General features: G+C 36.2%; 3 protein-coding genes across 3 annotated transcripts; all 3 read left to right on the top strand.

The window, feature by feature from the left end:
• Positions 1 to 4,624: 4,624 nt before the first annotated feature.
• On the top strand, positions 4,625 to 5,575 carry LOC108400939 (olfactory receptor 8K3-like). The gene has a single exon (XM_036996790.2). It carries the CDS (start codon positions 4,625 to 4,627, stop codon positions 5,573 to 5,575), a length of 951 nt encoding a protein of 316 aa, XP_036852685.2.
• A 6,950-nt stretch (positions 5,576 to 12,525) lies between these two features.
• LOC108400938 (olfactory receptor 8K3-like) lies at positions 12,526 to 13,473 on the top strand. Its single transcript, XM_036996748.2, has one exon. The coding sequence runs from the start codon at positions 12,526 to 12,528 to the stop codon at positions 13,471 to 13,473; it is 948 nt and encodes a 315-aa protein (XP_036852643.2).
• Positions 13,474 to 17,952: 4,479 nt separating this feature from the next.
• On the top strand, positions 17,953 to 18,924 carry LOC108400937 (olfactory receptor 8K3-like). Its single transcript, XM_017666563.3, has one exon. It carries the CDS (start codon positions 17,953 to 17,955, stop codon positions 18,922 to 18,924), a length of 972 nt encoding a protein of 323 aa, XP_017522052.2.
• The last annotated feature ends 2,993 nt before the right edge of the window (positions 18,925 to 21,917 follow it).

Below are 21,917 nucleotides of genomic sequence, written 5' to 3'. Positions count from 1 at the left end.
TGAACTTCTTAGTAGATATGAGTTGTGCTTAGCATATTTTTCTGGTGCAAACCCAGAACAGATTTCAATTATTTTAAAAATAATGTATTTAGTAAAACAGTATTAACTCTATAAAGTTAAATCTGATTTAACTATCTAGTGCAATACCTTAGCATATGTACAAGAAGTACATATTCATAAATGGAATGTCCATAGTATGCAATTCTTGTGTATTAATGGTAGAATGTATTTAATAAGGGAAGTGTTTAAATAGATCTGTCTTTATTTAAATACATTAAATGTGTTTATTTTTCCCAAATCAGGGGCCCATTCCAGGAGAAATTTCACAGATGTCTTCACTGAGGGATCAGTGAGGCCACACAGAGACAGTTGTTAATACATGTAGAAGACAAGAGATGGCAACTAACTAAAGGCCTATTACTAGGGGAACAAACATATGTATTAAATGGGGGAAGACCCATATTGTAACAATTAAAAAAGTGAGTCAGCAAAATATTGGTGTGTATACAGTAAAATGGCTATAATTTAAATGCATGAGAAACTTCAGATTAAAAAAGAGTTATAGAATAACATATGTGTTTACATTAAAACTAACATTGTATTTACTTTATAAGGCTGTATTCCTTTGAAAGAAAAGATACCAACTTTTGTAGAGGAGGCACCTATGTGGGGAAGGGAAATTGAATGTGGGGATGGGAAATTAAGACAGGATGACTATGGGATATAGAATGAAGATACCATTAAATCAGTTTAGTCTTTTTGTTTAGAAAAAGAAAAATAAGAGTCACACACAAATTCATACTTTTTCATTCCATCTGAAACTTGAAGACTCTCTAGGACATGTTCAAAGAGTTTTGTCTTCATCCTCAGACATAAAACTAGGAAGAAGCCACCGTGGAAAGTTCTAAATTTATATGATTTATGGGTGATTCAAGCATGTATCCAAGAAATAATATACTTAAATACAGATATCTGAGTGAGTGCAGAAAAAACAATAATGAAAGAAAGCAGATGAATTGTATATAAAGAACATTTCCTCACTAGGGAAATCAAAAGTACCCTGGATAGTTAATGAAGACCAGTGGCATCATTTCCTGTTGTCAGGTGCTTTGGGAATAACCAAGGAATTGCATTCAGGCTCCCAGGGGAGTGTCTCAGAGGGGAGAGGCAGCCATAAATTCTTCTGCCTGTAGTCAGGCTAGTAATCACATGGGGGAACAGGAAGCCATTCCTCATTTTAGGTGAGTAGATGGTACCAATTATCATGATTACTAGATTAGCTCCATTGACTATATTTTTGTGCCTGCTTCAGTTTAAATTATAGATACAAGTACAGTTTCAATGTCAGACTCAGGACTTTACCCTATGCACAATAATGATCTCTTTTCATAACTACTTTTTCCAGAGTAATGATATGTCTTTATCATTATTACTGTGTTTTTTGAAGGTAATAAGTTACATCATTTCTATTTGTTACTATTTCTATATTGTATTGCATATTCTAAACCATCAGCATTCTGAAAGGGAAGTAAGCATATTTGGAAAGCTTTTCCTAGAATGTTGCCTGCACAAATATGCTGATGGTCAGGTCAGTTATTGGTGCTGAGTGTCCATGCCTCAGACGGTAATAGCTTCTGATTGAGCTTGCAGTTACTCAGTGATATGACATTATTGTTATCTCTTATCATCATGCATCCATAGTTTCATTTGTGCTATAATATTTGTGGCTTAATTTTACTAATATCATTCAAGAGATTGGAATATATACAATTCCCCCAAGAACCAACCTTGAGCAGAGGACATGGGTATATAATGTTTATTTGGCAGGTGACTCCAGGAAGCAAAAATGAGGGAATAGGGAATGTGAGACTGAGAAGGTAGAAAGGGAATGGAGTGTACAATAAAATGTAGATTACTGCTGTCAGCTGCTAAGGTTCTATCCCCTGAGGTGCTTTGATGTGTCCTTCAGAGCTCTTGTACATGGCTAGGAAGGTCAGGGTGTTTATCAGTTGATTTCTGTTCCTTCTCTGTTGAGTATTGCTCTTGAACACATTAAATGTCACTTACTTCCAAACTGTTTTGCATATAATCTAAGCTAGCTCTCAAGACATTTTACCTCTAGGGAAAGAAGTAAAACACTTGAGATAAGCTGCCAGCATGCCATAAAAAATCTAGTATGGCAATAGACCATGTCCAAGGTAGCCTAAAATGACAACGAATGTGTCCACTGCAGTAATATTTGCAATAGTAAGTTAAGGACAAAGCCAAAATAATATAATATGAACATTTTGACTTTGGCTAATAGGTCCACCAGACCACAATAATAGGACATCTGTGTCCCTACTATCTTTGTATTAAATTTGCTTCCACATGGTAGTGGGCCTATGCATCTTTTAATATATTGATGGTGGGGACAAAACTGAGTTTAAAATCAATGCAACTACAGAGTCAAGAAAATCAATCCTTGGGAGAGTTAATAGTCAGGCACATGTATTCTACTTTCAGTATCGGTGGGTTTGCCACACCTGAACCCCTTCAAAACTGCAGGAATGGGTATTTCTTTTCCTCTCTCCTAATGTATCTAAATGCATAGGGAAGTTTTCTTCTTGATCTCTTGTTCTTCATATGATAAATTGCATATAGCACAGGTAAATAGGGAGAATTGTTTTTTGAAGAATAGGATGAGGAGGATTAGAAAAGTCTTAGATTTGAAAAAATTTATGTGTAATTAGAAAAGGTTTATATTTGATTCTGTATCCACTAATGCCACCTAATTGCAGTTACTGTTCCCTTGCTGAGCTAATGAATATATTTTACACAATAAGGGATGGAAACATATGTCAGAGCTCATGGCCTTTTTAACTGTACTGGATGACAGATGTATGGGTGTTTGTCTCTTTTTTCATAATTTTAAAATGATCAACATGTGTACATATTTCTGCCGATGCTAACTCACCCAAAGACTGTGGACCCTGATTTACTTTTAGAGCCATTCAAGATTCTTCCGTTTTTTTTTAAAATCTCCCTCTCTCATCCCACCCTTCTTTAAATGTGAGCACAATATTGTTAATTTGACCAATGCTTTTATCTCACTTGAGGTTATTTGCAAAATTGTATAGAATATTTAGCTGAGATGGGGCGTTTGCATTTGCCTAAGAGGACAGCCTTGGGCTTCATGTCCATCCCCACCTCTGCCCAAGTCCTGGTGCTACTGTGGAGTCTATGCAGTGTTTTTATACTCTGAATAAGTTTGTAATAAATATAGATGTTTTCTCCATGAAAGTTTGAAAGCAATCACAAAACAATCTGAAGAAGAAAGGACTTGGGAAAGTACAGGTAGATAAAATGTAATCCTTTAATTATGTTAATTCATAAAATTGATGTTTTCTTGATGGATGATGAAAAAAAGATATGAGTATTAAAATTAAAATTTACTAAGTATACTTCTGTTACATATCAAAGCCATACCCAGTTGGCTTTATCTGGATCAAGTAATTATTTGTTGTGTCTATATACATTTAGAGAGAGAAATTTTGAGTACTTCAAATGAATCATGCCATATCTACATCCTCTGTTCCCCATAACTTGATCATTTATCCATATATTTCATGTAATGATACTGTTTGCCCATCTCTGATATATATGTATGTACATTTATAGCAGTTTTACAGGTGACTATAGGTGGTACATTAGCAAATACATTTTAATAGTTTTTAAGTCTATTAACAGGTGCTAGAAATATGTAATTACAACATAAAGCCCATCATTTCAGAGAGATGATTGTTAAAGTCAAAACAAATGTGGGAATGGGTGCTAACTGCTCTTTCTTTTTTGAATGAATTACAGATGCAGGCCTTATTTCATTCACAACATCAAAAATCAGACGCTTCAAAAACAGGTACATAAAGGCTGAAGTTTCAAATACACTATTCTACAGGAAATAAAGTTGTCTATATACCTGATACTGGGTATGTCAGGGACTTTTGCAAAGTAGCTCAATTATTTTCTATCACCATAAAATCACTAAACAATGTTCTAAACTCATGATAGCATAGTGAAATGAGCATAAAATTTTAAAAATTCACATGGATGGTGGGATGAGAATACCATTTAGGTATGTGGAATGATGATGAAGAAAAGGAAATCAAAGTCTACTGGATGAGTTAACGATGGGTTTCTTTGGAGATTGGAACGAGAGTGCAGGGGCAAGAAGCATGGGGCCAGCAGCTTCACTATAATTCCCTCTAAAATGTCTATGTTTTAATGAGTTATATGAATTTTAAATGAAACATTTTTGAAAAAAATATCAGGATTCCCATTCTGGGCCAGATGTTTCTAATGATATATTTTTGATAGGACCAAAAAGGATGGTATATATCTTGTTATTACAACCAATATATGACATAAAAAAGTAGAATTGCTACTCCATCTCTGAGGTTGTATGATTTCTAAATTTGGGTCCAACTTCCATAATGGAGGTGAGTCTCATTCTAAACCACGAGATCTAAAAAATTTTTAATTTATTTTACCGACAGTGGTTTTGCATACTAACATTTTAACAGATGATATCTTCTAAAGACCAATGACTTTCTTCTGATGGTTCTTCCTACAGTAATTCTCATTAATGGCTTGGATGGACAAACAGAATCAAACATTGGTCAAAGAATTCATCCTCCTGGGGATCACAGACCGCCCTGAGCTGCAGGCCCCCTTATTTGGGCTCTTCCTGACCATCTACACCATCTCGGTGCTGGGCAACCTGGGCCTGGTCATCCTCACCAAGGTGGACCCCAGGCTCCAGACCCCCATGTACTTCTTCCTTCGACACCTGGCTCTCACTGACCTCGGTTATTCAACAGCTGTCGGGCCCAAAATGTTAGCAAATTTTCTAGCTAATCAACACACAATCCCCTATAATTGGTGCGCTACACAGTTAGCTTTCTTTATCATGTTCATCATTAGCGAACTTTTCATTCTGTCGGCGATGGCCTACGATCGCTATATGGCCATCTGTAACCCTCTGCTCTACACGGTCATCATGTCACAAAGAGTGTGCTGGATGCTCGTGGCAGTCCCCTATATCTACAGTGCCTTTACGTCTCTGATAACCACCATAAAGATTTTTATTTCATCTTTCTGTGGCTATAATGTTGTTAGTCACTTCTACTGTGACAGTCTCCCCTTGTTAACTTTGCTGTGCTCAAGCACACGGGAAATCGAGTTGATAATACTGATCCTTTCAGCATTTAACTTGCTTTCTTCCCTTCTGATAGTCCTCGTGTCCTACACACTGATCCTTCTTGCTGTCCTCAGGATGAACTCCGCAGAGGGCAGGCACAAGGCCTTCTCCACCTGTGGCTCCCACCTGACGGTGGTAGTGGTATTGTACGTGACTCTGTCCTTCATGTACGTGCAGCCCAAATCCAGTCATTCCTTTGACACTGATAAAATGGCCTCTGTATTTTACACCTTGATAATACCCATGCTGAACCCCATGATCTACAGCTTGAGGAACAAAGAGGTACAAGGTGCCCTGCATAGGATATGGAAAAATCTGTGCACATTCCCCATATAAAGTCCAATATTGAATGTATATACAATTGATTACATATGTACTGCTGTTTGTTATACATGGTGATCCTTTAGAACAAAGGAATGTATAAAAGGGATGGAAACCAGAAACAGTTTTCTTGTTTTCAACTGTTAGATGTTCAAGCGCTGTTCACCCTTCTTGTATAAACTGATTTATTTTCAGGTTTCAGGGCCAGACAATAAACTCCAGATCACTGTCTTCATATTGTCAAGTACTTGTGGTGCCACTGAAAGGGAGACTTTTTAAATACATCTCCAATTAGATAATCTTTTAAGGCCTTTATCTTGTCACATTTTCTTTGTGTCTTTCACATCATTTAGAATCCAGTATCCATCAGGCTGGCATACTGACATGTTTCTGATGGCCGTTACTGTGTTTTATGCTAGCATTTATACAGAAGTGAATAATCCATCAATAGTATCCACCTGAATGACACTTTATCATCTCAGATTTCTGTTAAATTATGATGTGTGAACATGTATATACTTGGGAAAGCAGAAATAGAGTTTAATTATTTTCATGTGGTATAACTGTGTATATCAAATATCCAAAAGATTTATGAAAATGATACAGCCAAGGAGTCATTATATAAAATACACAAGAAGTCATACAACTCAATACCTAAAAAACACATATTCTGAGGACCTGAATAGACATTTTTCTAAAGACCTACAGATGAACAATAGGTGCATGAAAAGATGCTTAACGTCACTAATCATCAGGGAAATGCAAATCAAAACTGCAATGAAATATCATCTAACACCTGTTAGAATGGCTAGCATCAACAAGACAAGAAATAGCAAGCACGTTGGCAAGTATGTGAAGAAAAGGGGATCTTGTGCACTATTGGTGGGAATGTAAACTGGAATAGCTGCTGTGGAAAACAGTGTGGAGGGTCCCTAGAAATTGAAAATAGAAACACTATATGATCTAGTGATCCCACTGTTTTGGTTATTTACCCAAAGAAAGCCAGATGTCATAGCTTAAACTAAGTAATTACAACGTTTTTATGTTTAGGGAAGCTTATTCTTTCTTGAGCACCAAATGATCATCATGTTATAACTAACAGTTCTTGGACAGCAGGGCATCTCCCCTTCTGCTACAATCCGTTTTCTCATTGTTTGCTTCCTCCCTCACAATTTGTCACCATGTCGCCAATATTTAATGGTTCAACCATAGGAAACCACAAGACAGCAAGTCACTGTGGAAAGCCTTTCAGACAAGCACACAGGATTGGAGAGAACAGCTGACAGAGAGGAAGGTGCTCTTTAACAGGTAGAAGTCTGTCACTTTGTTACTCTAAACTGCAATAGGGAGGAGAAATAGTCCAGCTTTTGTCCAGGATGAAAGGAAATAAGATTTGGTGATCAGCCAGCCCACCTCTGCTACAGGGTGTGAGTACGTTTTTGTGCCATTCCAGCAACTACTTTATCAGCATTCCTCAAGACTGTCAATTTTATCACTAGCATAGATATTTAAATACTACAGCTATATTTACATGATATATTTATTTGTCTTGTTATAATCTCCAAACATTTTAGTAGACATGGATTGTGTTCAGTGCATCTTTCTACTTTAAATCCTGACCAATATTTGGAATGTAGAGTAAAACAACATTAGCTCTATAAAGTTAATCTGATTTAAATATTTCTTGCAATGACTTAGTGCATGTATAAGCAGTATGTATTCATAAATTGGATGTCCAGATATGAAATTCTTGTGTATGGTAAAATGTATGTTCATGGAAAAAAATGTCAAAAGAAATCCATCCTTATTTAAAGACATTAAATGTGCTTATTTTTCCCAAATCAGGGAACAATTTCAGGAGAAATTTCAGACATATTCATTCAGGGATCAATGGTGACCACACACAGAAAGTTGTTAATACATGCAGAAGTAAAGATATGATAACTAACTAAAGGTCAATTTACTAGGGGAACAAACATATATTAAATAGGGGAAGACTGTATTAGAGCAATTTTATTAAACAGAAGTTAGCAAAATATCACTGTGTGTGCAGTAAAATGACTGTAATTCAAAATGAGTGAGGACCTTGAGATTCCAAATGAGTTATATAACAACATGTGTGCACATATTAAAACTACCATTATATTTACTTTCCAAGGCTGTATTCCTTTTAAAGAATGTATATCAATTTTTGTGTAGAGGAAGTAGGTATGTGGGGAAGAGAAACTGAAAGTGGGGATGGGAAGTTGGGACTGACTGATTATGTAATATAGAATTAAGATACTATTAACTCACTTTAGTCCCTTTGGCTAGAAGAAGAAAAATAAGAGTTACAAACAAATTCATACTTTTTATTCCATCTGAATCTCTAAAACTCTTTAGGATGTGTTTAGAGTTTTGTCTTCATCCTCAGACAGAAAACTTGGAAGAAAATATTGTGCAAATGACTAAAAGTTTATATGATTTATAGATGATTTAAGCATGTATCTGAGAAGTAATATACTTAAATACAGATATCTGAGTGAGTGCAGAAAAAAATAATAACACAAAAGAGCAGGTGAATTGTATATAAAGAACATTTCCTCACTAGGGAAATCAAAAGTACCCAAGATAGCTAACAAAGACCAGAGGCATCATTTCCTATTGTCAGGTGCTTTGGGAATAACCAAGGAATTGCATTCAAACTCCCAGGGGAGTGTCTCAGAGGGGAGAGGCAGCCATAAATTCTTCTGCCTGTAGTCAGGCTAGTAATCACATGGGGGAACAGGAAGCCATTCCTCATTTTAGGTGAGTAGATGGTACAATTATCATGATAACTAGATTAGCTCCATTGACTGTTTTTTGTGCCTGCTTCAATTTAAATTATAGATAAAAGTACAGTTCCAATGTCAGACTTAGGACTTTACCCATGCACATTAATGACCTCTTTTCATAACTGTTTTCCAGAGTAATGATATGTTTTTACTGCTCTTACTATGTTCTTTGAAGGTAATAAGGGACAGCATTTCTGTTACTATTTCTATATTTGACTGCACTTTCTAAACCATAAACATTCTGAAAGAAGACTAAGCTTTTTGGGGAAGCTTTTCCTAGAATCTTAGACCTTAGCAAAAATGCTGATGGTCAGGTCAGTTATTGGTACTGTCTATACTCCAGACAGTAATAGTTTCTGACAGAGCTTCCGGTTATACACTGATGCAATTGTTATCTCTTATCAACATATCAACATACATCCATAGAGTGCCATAGTGATATGGATATTTGTGGCTTGGCTTTACTAATACCATTCAAGAGATTGGAATATATACAATTCCCCCAAGAACCAACCATGAGTTGAGGACTTGGGTATGTGATGTTTACTTGGTAGGTGATTTCGGGAAGCAAAAATGAGGGAATAGGGAATGTGAGATTGAGAAGGGAAAAAGCTGATAAAGTGTACAAAAGAGCATAGATAATTGTCAGCAACTAAGGTTCTGTCACTTGACATGCTCTGAAGAGTCCTTCAGAGCTCTTATAGATGGTTGGGAAAGCTAGAGCATTGATCCATTGATTTCTGTCTCTTATCTGTTGAGTACTGATTGCTCCTTGATGCATTAAATGTCAGGCACTTCCAAACGGCCTCAACATAGCACCCAAGTGAGCTCTCCAGACACTTGACCCTCACAGAAAGTAGTAAAACACATTGTATTTCACACAACCAGATGGAAACACATATCAGACTCATGGCCTTTTAGCTGTATTAGGTGAAAGCTGCGTGGGTAGTTGTCCTTATTTCATAATTTTAAAATAATTAATACACGTATATATTTCTGCTGAAACTCAATGACCCAAAGAGTCTTCAGTCTGGCATATTTTTAGAGCTGTTGAAGCTTCTTCTTTTTTTCATCTCCCTCACTTTTCCCTCCCTCCCTCCTTGGAATGTGAGCAAAATTTTTTCAGTTTAACCACCCTGTGTATCTCAGTTGGGGCTCTTACAAAATTGTAAAGAATATTTAGTTCAGGTCAGGTATTTGCCTTTGCATAAGAGGACCGCTTTGAGCTTCATCCTTGAGTTCATCCATCGAAGTCCTGGTGCTGCTGTGAGTCTAGGCCTTGACCAGATAAGAATCAATTTTGTTGCTCAGTTTCCCTGTTTTTTTTTTCCAGTCAGTGTTTGGGCGGAGCTGGTGGAAGGAGCGGGCAGGTAAACTACCAATGCAGCTGAGTTTCAGAGGAACTCCAGGCATTTGTCAAATTACTGTAACTTAGATGTTGTGGTGAAGAGGTTTGCCATGCTGTACAAAGTGCAGTGGATTATTCCTTTCTTCAAGTACAACTTCCTTTGCATATGGCATTGGACTTCGCCATCTGTTTCCTTGTTCCTAGTGAATGCTTTGTACTACTTTTTTAAAGTAGAACCAGATTTTTTAAGGTGACCAGATTTTTGGATAGAGTAAAATTTATGACGTAGATTTAATCTGCCAAATTAATGTTGAATTTTTTTTCTGATCTCCTTGAAATACTGTCTACTTAGGGACACACAGAGCTTCTAGTTTTTAACGCAGGAAAAGCTTAAGTATTTACTTATGACATTAAGCTCTTAGCCAGTCTAGGATTGATTTTTGGATGGATGAGCTAAAAATCCATTTGCATCCCCTACTATGTGGATAATCATTTTCTTCAGCTCCCCTGGACTGACCGTGTTTGCCTCACTGTCCTAACTTGCCACCTCTTACGTGCACTACAGGTCTAAGCAATCAGGGGCTTTTCCTGACTTCTCTTTTCTGTTCCAGTGATATGTTTGCCCATCCGGTGCCAATATTGTCTCAATGACTCTCGCCTTCTAAGTTTTAATATCTGGTTGTACAGGTCTTTCCAAAGTGTCTTGCTTATACTTTAGAATTTGCATTTTCTAAATACATTATTTAATCAGTGTCTAACTTTATAAAATCCTTAGTGAGATTTTGATTAGCTAGGAACTGAGTAAACAGAGTTATCTGAGCAGAATTGACATTTTTACTAAGAAGTTCTACAATCCAGAAACAGTATTTCTACCAATTTATTTAGGACTTCCATAATGTTTCTCAAAAAAGTTTAAACAGTCTTACTTTTAAAAGTTTGCTCAATCTGACTTTTGAGGATATTCTATTAAATTAAGGACTTTCCCTTTTATTCTTTGTTTTTATTGTTTCTGCCCATTCTGAATGGTATTAGTTCTTTACCTACTACATGCTTGGTATTTTTCTACTTCAGTCTAATAATGTGGTGAATTATTGTCATAGGTTTTCCAAGTCTAGGAAACATAGATTTAAACATAGTATATATCTCTTTTTTTTTTTTAAAAAAAACCCAGGATTTTACTGGCCTCCTAGGATGTGTTGCAGGGTGGTCCTCATTTTTTTATATTCCCAGAAGACTGTAATAAATATAGATGATCTTTTTCCATGAAAGCTGGGAAGCACCTTTTAAACAATTTGAAGGAGAAGCGACTAGGGCATGTAGAAGTAGATAAAATGCAACCCTGAAATTCAAACATGTTAATTCAAAGCACTCATGTATTCTTGATGGATGATGACATAAAGGTGAAAGAATAATATCCAAATAAAATATGGTAAATATACTTCATTTTTATTAATGACATGTCCAGTGACTTTATCTGGACATTCTGTCCTGTCTGTGTGCATTTAAAGGGGTGAAATTTGAGTGCTCCAAATGAATTTTGTCATATCTAAATCCCCTCATTCTTAATACTTTAGCATTTATCAGTATACTTCATGAAACGATTTCCTTTGCCAGCCCCTGAGGTATCTGAGATGGCATTCCCTATCTTACAGTAGCATTACCCTTTTTTTGGATAAGTATATAATGGTACATTAACAAATGTTATATAAGTGGTACATTATATAAGTATATAAGTACATTATATAAGTATACTGTATATATACAGTATATAAGTGGTACATTAACAAATACATTTTAAGAACTTTTTACTTGCCTTAAAATGTGTTACAAAAATATAACTACAACATTAAGCCCATCATTTCAGCAACCCTAATGCCAGTGTCAGTGCAAACGTGGGAATGCTACCAGTTGTCCTTTTGCATATGAATAAATTACAGGTGCAGGCCTTACTCTGTATGCAATGTAGCAAAAGTCAGACACTTGGAAAATCAGCACACAAATGCAGTAATTTCAAATACATTGTTCTATAAGAAATAAAAAATGGTTTATGTGCATTTGAACATCTTGAGGACTTCTGCAAGGTAGGTGAATTATTTCTTATTATCATAAAAATCTTTTTAAGTGTTTAAAACTCATGAAATCATAGTGGAGTGAGAATACATCTTAATCAAACATGTTAATTCAAAGCACTCATGTATTCTTGATGGATGATGACATAAAGGTGAAAGAATAATATCTAAATAAAATACGGTAAATATACTCCATTTTTATTAAAAAATCAAATAGATACCCAAAGACAATGCCATTTAGATATGTGGAGTTGCAATGAAGAAAGGTAAATCAAATTCTATTAAATGAGTTAGCAATGGCTTTCTCTGGAGACTGGATTGAAGGTACAGGGGCAAGTACTTTGATTATTATTCCTTCTAAGATGTGGTATGTTTTAACCAATTACATGTGTTTTAAATGAAAAACATTTTTGAAAAAAATATCAGGATTCTTGCTCTTGGTCAGAATTCTCTGATGATATATTGGAGACACAACCGTAGAGGGACCATATCTACCTTGTAATGATACCCAGTATGTGACTCAAAAAACGAAATGGCTACTGTATACCTTAACTTGTTAGTTTCTAAGTTTGTTCCAGGTTCAGTAATGGAGGTGAGTCTTGTTTGAAATCACTCCACCTCAACTCATTGGATGTATCTTATGCACAGTGGCTTTGCATACTAAAATTTTAACAGATGATATCTTCTGAAGCCCACTGACTCTTCTGATGGTTCTTCCCACAGTAATTCTCATTAATGGCCTGGATGGACAAACAAAATCAAACAGTGCTGAAAGAATTCATCCTCCTGGGGATCACAGACCACCCTGAGCTGCAGGCCCCCTTATTTGGGCTCTTTCTGACCATCTATGTGATCTCAGTGCTGGGCAACTTGGGCCTGATCATCCTCACCAAGGTGGACCCCAGGCTCCAGACCCCCATGTACTTCTTCCTCAGACACCTGGCTCTCACTGACCTCGGTTATTCAACAGCTGTGGCACCCAAAATGTTGGTAAATTTTCTAGCTAATCAACACACAATCCCCTATAATTGGTGTGCTACACAGCTAGCTTTCTTTATCATGTTCATTATTAGTGAACTTTTCATTTTGGCGGCAATGGCCTACGACCGCTATGTGGCCATCTGTAACCCTCTGCTCTACACGGTCATCATGTCACAAAGAGTGTGCTGGGTGCTCGTGGCAGTCCCCTACCTCTATAGCATGTTTGTTTCTCTTCTAATCACTATAAAGATTTTTATTTCATCCTTCTGTGGCTATGTCATTAATCACTTCTACTGTGACAATCTTCCCTTGTTAACTTTGCTGTGCTCAAGCACACAGGAAATCGAGTTGATAATATTGATCCTTTCAGCATTTAACTTGCTTTCTTCCCTTCTGATAGTCCTCGTGTCCTACACACTGATCCTTCTGGCTGTCCTCGGAATGAACTCCACAGAGGGCAGGCACAAGGCCTTCTCCACCTGTGGCTCCCACCTGATGGTGGTTGTGATATTTTATGCGACTCTGTCCTTCATGTACGTGCAGCCCAAATCCAGTCATTCCTTTGACACTGATAAAATGGCCTCTGTATTTTACACCTTGATAATACCCATGCTAAACCCCATGATCTACAGCTTGAGGAACAAAGAGGTACAAGGTGCCCTGCGTAGGATATGGAAAAATCTGTGCACATTCCCCATATAAAGTCCAATATTGAATGTATATACAATTACAGTATAGACTATTTGTTGTATATAAGCCTTTAAAAAGCAGGAATGTGTAAAAGGCAGAGAAAAGTAGAAACATTTTTCCTATTTTCAACTTGTTGAAGTAGTGATCTTCCTTCTGGTATCAACTTTGATTTGTCCTTAAGTTCAGGGGCAGAGTTGGAAGTTCACATTACTAGTCTCACAATACTAAGTACTTATAAGTAAAGGGAAGTCTTTTTTAATGTATTTCTTCTTAGATGGAGTTACCATTATGTAAACCTGTATAGAGGTTCTACAAAAAACACAAATAGAACTACCATTCACAGTTACAGCAATTACACTTCTAGGAATTTATCTAAAGAAAACAAAACCACTAATTTCTAAAGATATGTGCACTCCTATGTTTATTGTAACATTATTTATAATAGTCAAGATATAGAAGTAACCTAAGTGTCCATTTGGATGAATGGATACAGAACGTGTGGTCTACATTGACAATGGAATGTTACTCAACCATAAAAGAGAATTAAATCTTGCCATTTGTGATAACATGGATGGACCTACAAGGTATTATGCTAGGTGAAATAAATCAGGCAAATAAAGATAAATACCATATGAGTTCAGTAATGTGCAGACTCTAAAATACAAAACAAACAAACCAAATAGAAATAGACTAATAAATACAAAGACCAGATTGGTAGTTTCTATAGGGGTGGGGATGGGAGATGGACAAAATGGTGAAAAGGATAAAAAAGTACAAACTTAGACTTATAAATTTGTCCTGGACAGAAAAGAATAGAAAATAATAAATCTTGATGAAGACATTGAGCAATCATAACTATTTGCATTGCTTGTTGGAACACACATTGATATAACCACTCTGGAAATTCATTTGGCACTATTCACTGTTGCTAAATATGCATATCCTATGATTCAGCAATTTTAGTGTAAGGAATAGACCCAAAGGAAATTTTTTTGATATTAAGCCAATCTCAAATAAATATTGGTGTGGACACAAGGGGTTGGGGGTAGCTGTTTTTAATTACCATTATCAGGAAACTTCTGTGTACAAGGCAATAATTTTTTAAAATATAAGTGATTATCTTTAATAAATACATGACAAAATCCAATTATTATTATTTATAAATACACAAATGAAAAAAGGTTTTATGTTCATCAAAACCTCTAATTAAAACCAATTCTAATATTTAACAGAGTATTGAATAACTGATTTGTGGTATAGTCGTAAGATGGAATTGTGTACAAAAATAAGGATGAGCAATCTAGAACAATCTGTCACAATAGATAAGGTGAAAGAACCCATGCACAATGAAATAACATGTATAGGGTATCTTTTATAGAAAGTAACAAAAATAGGTGGAAATAATCTATGCAGTTAGAATTCCGCATAGCGGTTATTACTGTGTGTTTGTGTGTGTGTATGTGTATGGGTGTGTATTAGGGGATAGTTCGTGGTAAAAAGAGAATGAAGGATTTTCTGGGGTTCTGATACTGTTTTGTTGTTGTTTTTGTTGTTATTGCTGTTTAATATGGATTCTGATTACACAGATGTGTTATTTGTAAAAATGTATTTATGATGCATGCTTTTGTTAAGATGTATATTATACTTCAATACTAAGTTCAAAACACTACACATAAGGGGGAAACAGCCACATGTATGTGCTTTTTCTTTGTGATTTTTTAAAACAATGCACTAAGTATTGCTCAACCATTTCTCCACTATATACTCTGAGCCAAATAAACAATTTAAAAAGCAATTGTAAGTCTGGCAAAAAAACAAATAAAAATAAAAGGTTGAATTTCATCATAAGCCTATACAGTTGTCTCATATAGGGTAACCAGCACACTGTTTTCATAGTGGCTGTACCATTTCACATTCCCAACAAAAACATACTGGGTTTCAGTAGGAAAGACTTAACCAAGAGAAACTATGGAGAGGTATCTAAGATACCTGTGTATGTGTGGGCACATAAAGATTCCTGTGTAATTAGCAGATATACTACTGGCTTTGCCTGAAGCTTTCAAATGCTTTAGGCATAATTAACAAATTGTACCATTTCCTCAGGGAAAATCTCAAAGAGGGAAAGAAACCCATAAATTCTTGTTGGGTTATGTTAGGAACACAGAGGGAGGACAGAGAGATTCCTCATCAGAGGTGAGTGGACTGCACCTGTTTCTGTGACTAACTCAGGTCCAGTGACACTTGGTGGGCATCTCTCCTACTGAAATTTTTTAACACCCCACCTTGGCGATCTAACCATAGCTTTAACAATCTGCTGTGATAGTGGAAGATTCTGGGCTACTACGATGCCATAAACATCTTTATTATGATTTTCGATGATCGCTGGACATTTAATTTGGTATATTAAGTTTGCACACTTTGAATAGTGAAAAAAAAATCCAAGCCCTGAAATAGGAGTTAGTATTGTTAAGAAACTTCACCCCCAAGACCTGAAGACCTTCATTATTATTTTCTTTCACTGGGACCTCTAATCAGTGTCAAATATAACAGCATATGTACAGCTAATTGAATGGGTTTTAAAATTTTTAACCTCAAGGAATAACAGATTATCATGGGGTTTTTCAGTTACATCTAAAATTAAAATTATCTCAGTATTTGTGTAATCCTTGCAATTTCTCTGTTCAAATACACCATGTGTTTCCCAAATTTACCAATATCGTTGAAAGAATCAATGCAACTTGTAAGTCACCACTTTTAGTTGAAGATGAGGCCAAGACATAACATTAAAGCATCAACTCATTTCACCACACGGTGCCTCCATCACACTTTAACATCTCTTTATTTAAGAGGACTGCATCTCACCCTTACCAACAAACTTTAGGAGGGTCTTTAAATTCCATCAATGCATCCCTTTATTCACTTACTGCAGATCAAATGGAAATTGGAACTAAGATTAAAATTTGCCCAAATACAGATTTAAGCAAAGAACAGCCCTTGTGAAAGTATAAAGCAGGAATGGGTGTTTTTGTCTTAAATTAAGATATCTTTTCCACTCCTTATTTATAGAGCAGCTCTTTCTAAAACTCTCCTTAGTCTCACTCAAAAGTTAGTTTGATGTTTAAATAAATGTATTTACATGGGTATTTTTATTAATATTTCATTGTAGACTTTATTGTCACTTATTTAGTGTTGAAAGCTGTATTTGGCAGGAGATGGAGCAGGGCTGTAGCATGACGGAGGTTTTCTAATCTCTTCAGTTAACCTTGTTGTACAGTGAAGTCCCATGCTACACTGTGCCTATTGTATTTTTTTTTACATATTTTGTCAGAAAAAAAGATTTCAAATATCATTTGCTCCATGTGATTTATAATGTTTTCTGTATACATTAAATATATGTCCCTAAATGCATTATCTCTTGAGAAATAATTCAGTGTTCCTCATAAAACCACAACAGATCTGTTTTCCATCTCTGTGGATTTCCCTATTTTGGAGATTTCATAGAATAGAATTGCATGGATTGTATACATACAATACATGCCCTTTTATATTTGTTTTATTACATTTAGCATGTTTTAAAGACGTATCCATGTTGTGGCATGGATCAGTATTTCTTTCCTTTTATGATTTATTGGATTGTATGGCTATTCCACATTTGTTAGCCATCCATCAGTTTATAGGTATATGGGTTGTTTCTATTTTTTAACTATTAGAAATTACGCCGCTATGCACATTTATCTCTAAGTTTTTTGTATGTACACCTGTACTTTTCAATAGTTTGGGGTATATATGTAGGGATGTCATTGCTGAGTCATAATGGTAAGTCTACGGTTAGCATATAGAGTAACCATCACGCTGTCTTCATAGTGGCTGTACCATTTCACATTCTCAACAAAAATGTACAAAGGTTCTAATCCTTCAACACCTTGCCAGAGTTTGTCATTTAAAATTTTTTAATACCCATCATAGGAGGTGTGAAGTGTTATCTCACTGGTGGCTTTGATATGCATTTTCCTAATTATTAATGATGTGGAACATGTGCTTATTGCCCATTTGTATATCTTCTGTGGGGATTGTTGGTTCAAGTCTTTATCTTGTTTTTTGGTTGGTTGAGTTTTCTGTATGTTCCCTGTACTAGACCCTTACCAGATCAATGATTTGCAATATTTTTGTCTGTTCTGTGGTTGAATTTTCATTCTTTGATAGTGTCACTTGATGCACAAAAGTTGATTTGTTTTTAGATTTTTACAAAGTACAATCTATCTATTTTTCATTTCATTGTATGTGCTTTTGGTGTCATAGCTAAGAAAACTGTTGAGAGCTTAGCTGAACTGGGAGAGAACTGGGCTGCCAGGTGTTGGAGTGACCAATTAAAGCAAAAATCCATAAGTGAAAGATGGAAGTCTTCATTCACTTACTGCAATGGTAATCTCAGTCACACGTCATGAAAGTTAATGATTATTTTTCAATTTGTTCCCAGTACAGGATTCCTGAATGGCTTTGATGGACAAACACAATCTAACGATGTTGAGTGAATTCATTCTAATGAGAATCACAGACGTCCCTGAACTTCAGCCTCCATTCTTTGGTCTCTTCCTCACTGTTTACATGGTCACAGTGGTGGGTAACCTGGGCCTGATCATCCTCACCAAGCTAGACCCTCGGCTGCAAACACCCATGTACTTCTTCCTCAGACACCTGGCTTTCACTGATCTCGGTTTTTCAACAGCTGTAGGACCCAAAATGCTAGCAAATTTTGCTGTTGACCAACCTACAATTTCCTATAATTGGTGTGCTACCCAACTCACTTTCTTTAGTATGTTTATCACTAGCGAACTTTTCATTCTGTCAGCGATGGCTTATGACCGCTATGTGGCCATCTGTCAACCTCTGCTCTACACAGTCATCATGTCACACAGATTGTGTCAGTTGCTGGTGGCAGTACCCTACGTATACAGTGTTTTTTTGTCCTTGTTGACTATCATAAAAATTTTCATTTCATCATTTTGCAGCTATAATGTCATCAGGCACTTCTACTGTGATAGTCTCCCATTGATATCTCTGCTCTGCTCAGACACCCGTGAAATTAAATTGATAATTCTGATCTTTTCAGCTTTTAATTTGGTGTCATCTCTTCTGATAGTTCTTGAGTCTTACATGCTGATCCTTATTGCCATTCTCAGGATGAACTCTGTAGAAGGCAGGCACAAGGCTTTCTCTACCTGCGGATCCCACCTGACAGTGGTAGTCATATTCTATGGCACTCTCTTCTTTATGTATGTGACGCCCAAATCCAGTGATTCCTTCGATACTGATAAAATGGCCTCTTTATTTTACACTTTGGTAATACCCATGCTGAATCCTATGATCTACAGTTTGAGGAACAAAGAGGTGAAGAATTCTCTGCATAGAACCTGGAGAATGCTGGCAAATATTGGATTTAAAGTTCACTGTAAGATATGCTAATAATAAGATATGTGCAAGCCAGTGCATACGGTAAATGATATTGCTTTAACCTTGTACTGTTACCACCATGGAATGGGCAAGAATGAATGAATGAATGAGAAGAGCAGAAATAAAGAAAAGTGTTCACTAATTCTAAATCAAATCTATCTCTAACAGATGGATGATTCCTGCTCATACTTTGATTATCAAGCTATATGTAATCACAAATTAGGAGCTATTTCTACATGTTCTCTCAGGTAGACAGTCTACATGTCTCCTTCACTAAACATTTATTTTTATAAAGCCAGGGACTCTGTATATTCCATTCACAGCTTTATCTGTAGGGCCTAACACAGTAAAAATCACTCATGCAAAAAGATGCCTGATAGATCTTAAATAAATGGATTGAGTCAAGAACATAAACATTTATTTTTAAAATCTCTCTCATTTGGGAGCTTATGAAAAATACAGGAGATAGGCAGAATGGGAATATGTTGTATTGAGCAACATGAAAATGAAATAAAGCAAGTAGCCAGGATAGGAATTAAATTTTAATTAAGGTCATCAGGAGTCCTCTACAAAGATGATGTTTATAAACAAACACTTGGCAGTTGAGTGAGCGGACTCGTGGACATCTAGGGGGAAGACTTTTCTAGGGAGAGAGAATTGACAAGGCATCAGTTCCTAAAACAGTGTGACTGTTGTGTTGAGGAGCATTGGAGACAAAGGTTGTTGGAGCATAAATGTGATTAGGAAACCGAAGAAACAATGTAGATTTGTATCATAGAATTTGATCTTTTAGGACATACAAGCCACTCTAAAACTTCCTTTTATTCTAACTGATAAAAAAAAACTGTTAGAAGATTTTCTGCCCATGAGTCAATTAATCTATCCTTGATTAACAGACAGGCATGACTCCTGTGCCAACAATAGATTGTAGGGCACTTGGATCTGGAAATGGAAATCCTGAGAGCTTTAGTCATGATACATACAGGAGAGGACAGAGGCATATATACATGAATTTATTTCTATATATATAGAGAGAGAGAGAAAGAGAGAGAGTGATTTTAAAGAACAGACTCATGTAATTGTTGGGACGGTCAAGACAACACCTGTGGGGAGGCTGACACGGCAAGAGTGGCTACTGCAGTCGGGGGAACAGAGGTGGGGTACTAAGGTAGAACTTCTGTATTGTTGTCTGGAACATCTTTTTCTTTGGGGACCTCAGACCTTGTTCTTTAAGGCCTTCAACTGTTTGGACGAGACCTCCCCACACACACATTCTGGAAGGTAATTAGCTGTACAAATTTTAGTGATTTAAAGGTGAATCACATCTACAAAATGTCTTCTAATGACTAGATTGATGTTTGACTAAACACTGTGCACCATAGCTTAGCCAGGGGGACGTGCAAAACTAACCATCAAAATGGAGGGAAAAACAGAAAGTTGAACAAGAGTCAAATACAAGAATGCCACGCACAGACAAAACATCTGACTCGCTGGTGAATAAAAATGGATCTAGGCCATTAATCAACACCCTCCCCTGCATTCTGTTAAGCTTTCAAATGTTTCAGGGATAATCAAGAAATTGCCTGACACCTCCTCAGGGAGAGTCTCAGCGGAGGAAAAGGAGCCATAAATTGTTCTCAGTCCGCCGTGCTATGAAGGATACTGGGAGCCAAGACAGGGATTTCATCACAGGTAAACAGAATGGTTCATCTTTTACTGTGTTGTGCCTCTGCCCAAACAGTTGGGGCACTTGCAAGCTAATGCTTTTATTCAATGGCCCCTAATAGCAAAATAGGAAAATTTCGGATTCACCTCTGTGCGCATCTACTGTTAATAATGCATTAACAGAATAAGCCTGCTCTCCTTTTCTTCAGAGTATTTGTTCAAATATTTTCATAAAAGCTAATAAGCATGTTTGAAATATCAGTGCTCCATTACGTATGAATATTTATGCTCCATGTAAACACTTAATCATATGAATGATAGAGGTCAGAACCAAGAGACAGTAGAGCCCAACCGAAGAGTAAGAAATACAAAGTAAAAATGATGGCAGAATTATGAAACTGTAGATATTCAGTTTCCCATTTGATATCCTTTCATATCCTATTATTTAGTGACACTAGACTCTTAGTCCCTTCACAAAAATATTATAATAATTCGCCATTTAAATCGGAGGATAAAAATCACACAAATATGAATTTTTTTCTGATTCTTGATGAATTCGGAGGAACTCCACCTTACGCTGAGATGTGTAAAGCAATTTTTGGAGGTTAGGTGATGCTGATGTTCCCAGTTTTATGGCGATGGAACAACATACAGCATGTTCATTTTCCAGTGGAATCTGAAAAAGTGTATAGAATTTTCTTAAAGAATATGGCTTTAAAAAATAATCTGGTATTGATCATGCATCATGAACTATAAACAATCAAGTCAGATATGATTATTCATTTGATTTTTATACGTGATTTATATGTGAATCCCACATTCTCCCTTATTATGACTGCCCTTGCACTGCTCACCATGTAAGAACTTATTCACTATGTAAGAACTTGTTCTCCATGTAAGAACTTGTTCGTTATGCTTCAGAAGATTGGAGACTGTTGAGAATTAGGCTTGGGGTTGATTAATGATTGTGCATTGAGTCCCCTATACAGAATTTTATTGCTGTTAACAACCATTTGATCAATAAATAGGAGAGGTGCCTTCTCAGAAAAAAAAAATCTGGTAATCAACACAGACAGTAAATAAAGGGAAAGGAATTTGGTGATTTCTATAGACATCTAAAGCTGGTGAGAGGAAGCCATTCTATTCTTTCTTACCTCACAGTAGTCATCACTTAGCAAAGTAATGCTTTATCATGGTTAGGCCTTTCATTATTGCATGTAAACAAGATTTATACTGTTTTTTATTCCATTGATTTTAAAACAGTGTTTCATAACAGCAGTTGAGTACTTCTGAATAAAGATGGTACATACTTGGATTCAGGGTAGATATCAGAAACTCAC

Source organism: Manis javanica, chromosome 11, assembly GCF_040802235.1.
Source record: "Manis javanica isolate MJ-LG chromosome 11, MJ_LKY, whole genome shotgun sequence".
NCBI lineage: Eukaryota > Metazoa > Chordata > Mammalia > Pholidota > Manidae > Manis > Manis javanica.
The sequence above is the reverse complement of the archived record's forward strand: the minus strand, read 5'-3'. Positions and strand labels throughout refer to the sequence as shown.

Bases quoted from the DNA above. Each gene is read 5' to 3' on its own strand.
- LOC108400938 (XM_036996748.2), top strand. From the start codon at position 12,526: ATGGCCTGGATGGACAAACAAAATCAAACAGTGCTGAAAGAATTCATC.
- LOC108400937 (XM_017666563.3), top strand. From the start codon at position 17,953: ATGGCTTTGATGGACAAACACAATCTAACGATGTTGAGTGAATTCATT.
- LOC108400939 (XM_036996790.2), top strand. From the start codon at position 4,625: ATGGCTTGGATGGACAAACAGAATCAAACATTGGTCAAAGAATTCATC.